Source organism: Cupressus sempervirens, chromosome 11 (assembly GCF_028749045.1).
Source record: "Cupressus sempervirens isolate cs-2001-9-10 chromosome 11, ASM2874904v1, whole genome shotgun sequence".
Lineage (NCBI taxonomy): Eukaryota > Viridiplantae > Streptophyta > Pinopsida > Cupressales > Cupressaceae > Cupressus > Cupressus sempervirens.
This window is the reverse complement of record NC_143128.1, coordinates 724943818-724951522: the sequence shown is the minus strand read 5'-3', so window position 1 is coordinate 724951522 and position 7705 is coordinate 724943818. Positions and strand designations below refer to the sequence as shown.

General features: G+C 34.8%; 1 protein-coding gene across 1 annotated transcript; it reads right to left on the bottom strand.

Moving 5' to 3' along the window:
- Window positions 1-6765: 6765 nt before the first annotated feature.
- LOC149531697 (dolichol-phosphate mannose synthase subunit 2-like) lies at window positions 6766-7168 on the bottom strand. The gene is made up of 2 exons (XM_089811407.1): window positions 7079-7168; window positions 6766-6918 (listed from the first exon to the last, which is right to left on the bottom strand). The coding sequence occupies exons 1-2, from the start codon at window positions 7166-7168 to the stop codon at window positions 6766-6768; spliced, it is 243 nt and encodes an 80-aa protein (XP_089667533.1).
- Between the last annotated feature and the right edge of the window lie 537 nt (window positions 7169-7705).

Sequence of the window (7705 nt, the reverse complement as noted above, 5' to 3'; positions counted from 1 at the left end):
TACAATGACAAACAAAAAAGGGGCAATCGAGCAACCTTTCCTAATTGACCTTTCTAGCACAATAGGTTCTAACATGCATCCATTCACATTAATGATAGTATTGGCATCCTTAAATAAAACATTTATCTAATTGCAGTAAGTTTTTGGAAAGCCAAAAGCTTTAAGCATACCAATAACAAATCCCCACTCAATTCTATCATAGGCTTTCTCAAACTCTAACAGAATCATAGCTACATCTTGCCCATCATTTTTAGCCCAATTCATGACCTCCCAACTAGTGATAAGATTCTCCAAAATATACCTCCGTTGGATAAAACTTGTTTGTGTTTGTGAAACAAACTTATTTAGCAACAAAGCAATTCTTCTAGCAAGCACTTTAGCCAGAATTTTATAGGACAGGTTTAGTAAAGTTATAGGTCTCCAATTATTAACCAGAGACTTATCCCCCACTTTAGGCAAAAGCTTAATAACTCCTTTATTGATGGAGCCCCCTAATGACCCCTTCTAAAAAGCTTCTTTATAAATAACCAATAGTTCAAGGCAAATCCAACTTTTATTTTTCTTATAGAACTTCGTTGGAAATCCATCCAAACCAGGAGACTTTCCATTAGGAAAGGAATCAATAGCAGCTTCAATTTCCCCCATCGAGATCTCCTTGCTAAGATTAATCTGCTCCTCTTCAGAAACTTTGAGAGGAATGAGTTTAAAGCAATCTTCCATCACTATTCTGCTATTTAGAGTCATCTCTGAAGAGAATAAGTTACTGTAAAAACTATAAAAAGCATTTTGAATCTCCTCAGGGTCACTTGAAATTCTATCCCCTACAAGAATATCACTAATCAGTTATCTTTTGTGTTTAGCTTTAATAATGTTAAAAAAGTACCCTAAACCTTTATCCCCTTCATTAATCCAATTCATCCTATCTCTAATCCTCTGCCCTTGAATCTTGTACCTTGGTATGCAACTCAAATGGTGCTTAATGTTCACCATTTGCATTTCCAGTTCCTCATTCTACCCTATTTCTTGCAATTCTTTTTTTGCCCATATCAATTTGTTCTGCCACAAGGATTCCTCTTGGTTCCTGTCCATGGCTAAATTTTTACCAATTACTTGAAGAAGATCTTTCCAAGTCTCCACCTTCAAATTCCAGAGATCAATAGGACCAAGCAAAGGGTTACTAATTCTAAGAATCCCTGTTACCATGACTATGGCCTCAACATTATTAGAATCCTCGAGAAGTGAAGAATTAAGCTTAAAAGAACTATGAGTCCTCTTAGGAACTAGAGAATTCCTAAAATCTTCTATCCTATAGCAAGTATGGATAGGTGAATGATCAAAGAGAGAATTTGAAACAACTTGGACCAGAGCATGACTATTTCGATGTAGGAAAGAAATAGAGGAACTGTCCCCATACACCCTATCCAGTCTACAATAAACCATTTGCTTGCCTGTCTAATTATTGCACCAAGTGAACCAAATGTCTTGAAAATTGTCATACATATTTTCCATGGGATCCACCAAGTTGAATTTTCTTTTGAATTTATACCAAAAATACATTTCATTACCTTTCCAATAGTGAGGCAAACCTCCAGCTTTATCAATTCCGTGCTCCACCATGTTAAAATCCCCCACGACTACCCATGGTATTTTTGGCAAGTGCACACAACACCACTCCCATAGCTCTACTCTTTATCTATAATTATTTGAAGCATACACATTACAAATACCAAAAACACTTTGACGTTGCTTGACAGTAACCCAAATTACCCTTTGAAACAGAGAACACCCATGGCTTACAATAAAGCTTTCCCATTTAGGGTGAATAAGAATAGCCACACCACCCTTTCCTCTCTCATGATTGGAGTGGCAGTCTATAGACTTGTCCCAAACGAACTTCAACATAGAATAGGCTTGAAAACCAACCACCTTAATTTCTTATAAACAAATAAAATCCTTATCCTTCAACTTATTGCACCATCTTCTAACAAGATATTTCCTATCTAGCATTTCTAGCCCCCGAACATTCCAGCTATGGATATCCAGCATCATAATAATTTAGGGGGAGTTTTGGAACTCTTGCATAACTTATTAAAACAATCAGGAAGATTCCTTCTCCCTCTATCCTCTAAAGGACCAGAGCTTCTTTCTGCAGTCTTTCTCTTCTTCCTACCAACCTTTGTAAACTGACCCTTTGAATTAGATATTACCAAGGCTAAAGATCCAAGTGAGGAAGCGGGAGCCAAAGGCACAAAAAGCACCTCCTTATTTTCTTGTTGAATTTTAACTACCCTCTCTTTAATGGATATGAGGGCTAATTGCTGAGCATTCAGAGCTGGTTGAACATTGATAACTTCCTGGGGGATATCAGACTGACCTCTTGACAGAGGGGAAGCTACGGGTGTAGGAATAATATCTGAGGCACCAACATTAGCCGGCACCACATCAAACTCTTCTTCAAAAAGGGGTTTTGCCAGTGACAAAAAACTATTTCTCATAGGAATGTCAATAGTATTAACAACTAAAGGCTAGAGACCTAGTATGGTAATGGGATCTTTCATCTACAAGCTACGTATCTCCTTAGCATGGTTAATAGAACCCTCATCTTTATTGGAGATTTTGCTAGCATTATTATTACTAGTGACTGGTAAACCAAAAGCTTCCTTGTTATTGACCACATTAAATTTTTCTTTATGGGAAGGCTGAAGAGCCAGGCAATCCTTTTTAGTATGCCCATTATGTCTACAATGAAAACATGTATTTAAATTCCCCAACAGGGAAATCTCCAACAAAACCTTTCTCCCTCAAAATCTAAAGAAATATTGTTAGGAAAATCCACATCCAGAGCCAGAGCCAAAAGAACCCTAGCCTTAAGGTGAGGCAAGGTAACCCTAGATTGCTCAACCTGTAAAACAGAACCTAGCAGTTTAATAATTTGCAGAATGAATGGGCAAAATTCCACATTCAAGTTCTTAATTTTCACCCAATTCGATGGAGCCCTAGCAACCACCTTATCAAAATCACCCTTTGGAGACCACGGGTAGACCCTGAACATTGACCTACCAACATTCCAAAACCTTTTTTTCCAAAACCCTTTCTTGCGTGTTGTGATTTTTCAAAAAAATAACAAACAAACCCTTTTGAATCATTCTACAATATGTCACATAAATACCAAGCTTTTTACCCCAAACTGTTGCTAGCCGATCATCAAAAAACTTCCTAGGAGGCAAAGCCTCTTTATCCAAACAAATGAAGAAAATAGCAATGCTTTTAAGCCTAGACCTTTCATCCAAAATAGTAAACACCATGTCCTCGTTGGGGGAAAGAGAAATAATCTTAGGATCGAGAGAAGGATGCTTACCATTCTCTCCTCTGCTTTCACCAACAGCAACACTGCTTTTGTCGAAGAATCGACCTCCATTGGTTGCGGCCCGTCTTCCTTCTCCTCCTCGCAACTCTAGTTCCACATTTTGTCTATGGATGACACCCTTGAACACCGCGGCTGTCAAGAAGGTCAGAGAACTTTCAGCCACCACTTGTTTGTAAGACAACTTTCCTTCACTATCGCCAACATTCCCAACTGCAATTTTATTAGTGCCCTTCTTAGTCGTACTCCTACCCATGTCATCCTGCAAATTGCTATCCTTCCCTCTGCCATGATTCAGCTCTCCCATGGCACAACTGAACCAAGCCAAGGAAAATATCACACAACACCATGAGGGCTCGAAATAATGAAACAATAAAACATAGGCCAAATGATCGACAAAAGCAAACGAAGTACTTACTACAACCAAGAAAACAATACAAGTGACACAAGGCACACAACATGACTCACAAAACAAAAACCAAACAGACTCTAAGGATAACATCATTCGAACAAGCAGCAAGTTGCAAAGCCCATCTTTTCCTCCATCCAATATATCATAACCTCCAAAGTTTATAGAATCTCCCATCCATTGGTTCTTTGGAAAATTCATACCATGATTTATACTGCAATCCTCTAATCCTAGACTGTGGCTACTATCATTACCAAAGCTTCAATTTGGATGCACATGTATAGCCTCCCCTTGTTTATGAGCTATTCTAGACTCTTTGAAAAATTGATAGATAAATTGGGCGTGATCATGAAACTTGACTTGTAGAATGCAAACACAAATAGTAGGTAGGAGAAGATTTGCACAACAATTGTTATCTCCAAGCCAATTATTCAAATGGTCAAGATTCACTCTTATTGTGCAAGTGGGCCAAGGTGGAGCGGATTTGTCTTTGAGGTGCATTTATTGTCTATGATCGTAGAAAAATTGTATCCTGTTCCTCTTTGAGGCGTATGCTCTTTGATCTATCAACCTTAACCAATGACAAGGTTACCCTGACAAAGATTTCATTTATTGCAACCATGGGCCATCTTTTGAGCAACCTATGTCACCCTTTTCTTAGCCTCAAAATTCATGCAGAGGGTTTGAACTTTAGAGTAAGCTTCCTAAGCCTCAAACATGATTCACCTAATGTTACCTCAACCCACATTCAGCAATCCCATAAAGATATTTTTCTCTCACGGTTCAAATTTCTTATGATGAGGAGTTTCAGTATTGTGTGATGCAGATTTCAAAAGATGGGGGCTATTTCCTCTAGGTATCCAATCACAGAAGTGTGTGAGTAGACATGTTAGATTTTAACTTGAACAAATTTCCACAATCATTTGTAGTAGGATGCATATTCTAGATTTGATTGTGTGTCATGTTTTTGCATCAACGTTTCAAATCACGCTCAGTGATCCATCATCATCATCAAGATGAGAAGAGCTAGAGGAGAAAAATGATCAGTTGCAAACCAATAAGAACAAAAAAGGGGGAAAAAAGGGGGCACAAAGATCAATGCAACAAGGTCAACAAAGATAAAGAAAGTGGCAAGTATGAATGAAAATGATGATGAAGGAATAATATATTAATCATGCAAAAGGAACAAAACTAATAAGAGCAAAAATAGAGGTGGTGGTGGCAAACTTAAAAAAATTGACGAAAGTAATAATACAACTAGAGTGATCATGATGAAAATGTGTGTACGTCTATATATATATATATATATATATATATATATATATATATATATATATATATATATATATATATATATATATATATATATATACATATATATATATATGTATATATATATGTGTATGTACATACATATATATATATATATGTATGTACATACATATATATATATGTATGTACATACATATATATATGTATATATATATATATATATATATATATGTATATGTATATATATATCCAAACATAATTTTAAAATATGTGTATATATATATGATCCGGATGGACACATCAATCTCGGTGTGTACGGTGATGAATATATCAATACATTAAGAATGAATAAACAAAAAGTATTGAATAAAAAGTCAGAGAGGGAAATCTATCTAACAATAAAACAAGGGGTCACCACGAAAAAGAAAAAAATAAGAGAGCTCAAACACAAGGGGTCCCGAGAAGAAATAACAAGTTAATAAATGAATGGATTGAATAACTGATTTAAAAATAATAATAAAATAATAATAATGATGATAATAATGAAAAAATATAATAATAATAATAGAGAATGAATAAAAATAAAATGGATACAAATATATATATATATATAAGATATTAGTAATATTGAGCGAGGAGTAAAAAGTTTTGGAAAAGAATGAAATTGAAAGATAAAATAACAAATAAAATAAAAGTAAAAAGGAAGCGGGAGGTACAATGAAGAATATAATAATAATAATATGAATACGTATACATATCTCTATATGAAAGCTTTTATATATATATATATATATATATATATATATATATATATATATATGTTAGATTTTCTTGATAATGAATACAAAAAGGCACATTCCCCTAGTACCAGTATCCTTTCCTAAACAGAGAACAATCACAAAACCAAATTTTTGGGGTTACAAGCAAGTGGAGAGGAAAGAAAACTAAAAAGCCAAATAATTATGGTTGCGAGCCCATGACTTGGCTGATGAAGGAATTCAATGAACTATGCATACACTCCTCACCACGAGTAGGAGGAAGCAATCTTAAAATGCTCGAGGAGATTTGGCTCTCCTAAAGAGCACACTTATTTTATTTATCTTTGGTGGGATCTTAGATCTGTGATTGTTTTCTTGAGAAAAATTTAGTTTCTTCAACTTTTTCTTTGCATGGTTTAGAATATTTAACTTTTTTTCTTGGTAAAGAGTTGTGTTTCGTCAATAAGCATGCTATATTTTATTTTATTTTCATTGCAATAGGTCAAGGCTCCAATCCATATATTTACATATCAGAAAAAAAATCTAGTTCCAAAGATAGGAATTAGATTTTCATTATCCTGCCGAATCAGAGTTAGCAACTTAATATATTTAACAATCCAGTGACAAACAGTTATTTATCAACTATGCATTGGGAACCTGTTTTGTGGTAATCATAACAACTTGTTCTTTGTGAAATGCATACTCCCACATCTTGTTCCAAGAAACTCTTCAATGTTATTGTAATCATATTTGAAAAATATTCCAGTCCAAGTTAGTATTTCAAGACCATACTTAAAAGCTCATTTCATGAGTCCTGAAAGTAAAATCTGCACATTTAAAGGCCACTACTATTTATTATAAATATGTAATAGGTCAATATATATTTTCAAAGTTCTATAGCAAGAAACTTTAGATTGAAAATTTAAAAATAAAAATGGCTCTTACAAAAATCCAAGCATACATCATGAAGCTTTTTGCTTTGCTTTCGGCAATGTAAGCCCAATGAAAACCAACAAGAAGCTAAGAAGGGCAACGCCAGAAAATGTAGGTATTATAATTGCGTACTCCCTAGGTAGGAAATAGTTATGGGCAAAGTGATCTTTGTCCACAAAAAGCTGCAAAAATAGGATACAAAGAAACAGGTTAAGCCTGTTTTGACACTGAGTTTCAGGTATAGAATACAGAATTGAAAGATAACCAAATTGAAAACAATGAACATTTTGAATTATAAATCAACCGACATGCACACACAGAGAGAGAGAGAGAGATAGATACCATAATGATCACCCAGAACGTGTAGTAGTCAAATACAAAGAAACTTAAAAAGACCATAAATAAACCAGCTGCCTTGTATTTCAAGTCCATCCCTTAAATCACTTATGTGAGCCTCTAAAACACTTAACCTGTCAAAATAAACAAGTGTCAATTCCTTACACATAATTCTGAGTAATATTGGCGTATTAATATGATATATGATAAATGGATTATTAGGATGAATTATGGGTTGACTATTAGGAGAATACTTTCAGTGTCTACACTTCCATAGAGAAATCCTTATGCACTTATCTACAATAAGCTTGGAATGTGGAGATGATTACAATCAAACTAAAATACCAGAGGAAAAACTCAAACAATCTTATGCTTGCAACATGGAGATCACTGCAATTATTCTGAACAACCAGAGACGGAATTCAAACAATATTATGATATAATCCATACTTCATACAAGTTAATACAGATGCTCTGCCTGAACATTGTGGTAGAGAATCGGCACACTCAAAATAGATCACAAGCTATGCTGATGAGTGCAATGCCAATCAATGGGAAAGGTACAAAGCCAAAATCTTTTCAATACAAACCTTTGACCTTTTAAGGAAATTCCATACACCCTCAACAATCTAA

What these genes read in the sequence shown, in the direction of transcription:
- LOC149531697 (XM_089811407.1), bottom strand. Translation starts at nt 7,168, where the DNA reads ATGGACTTGAAATACAAGGCAGCTGGTTTATTTATGGTCTTTTTAAGT. An exon ending in CGTTCTGGGTGATCATTATG is followed by an intron (nt 6,919 to 7,078) that starts GTATCTATCTCT and finishes CTATTTTTGCAG; the next exon opens with CTTTTTGTGGACAAAGATCA.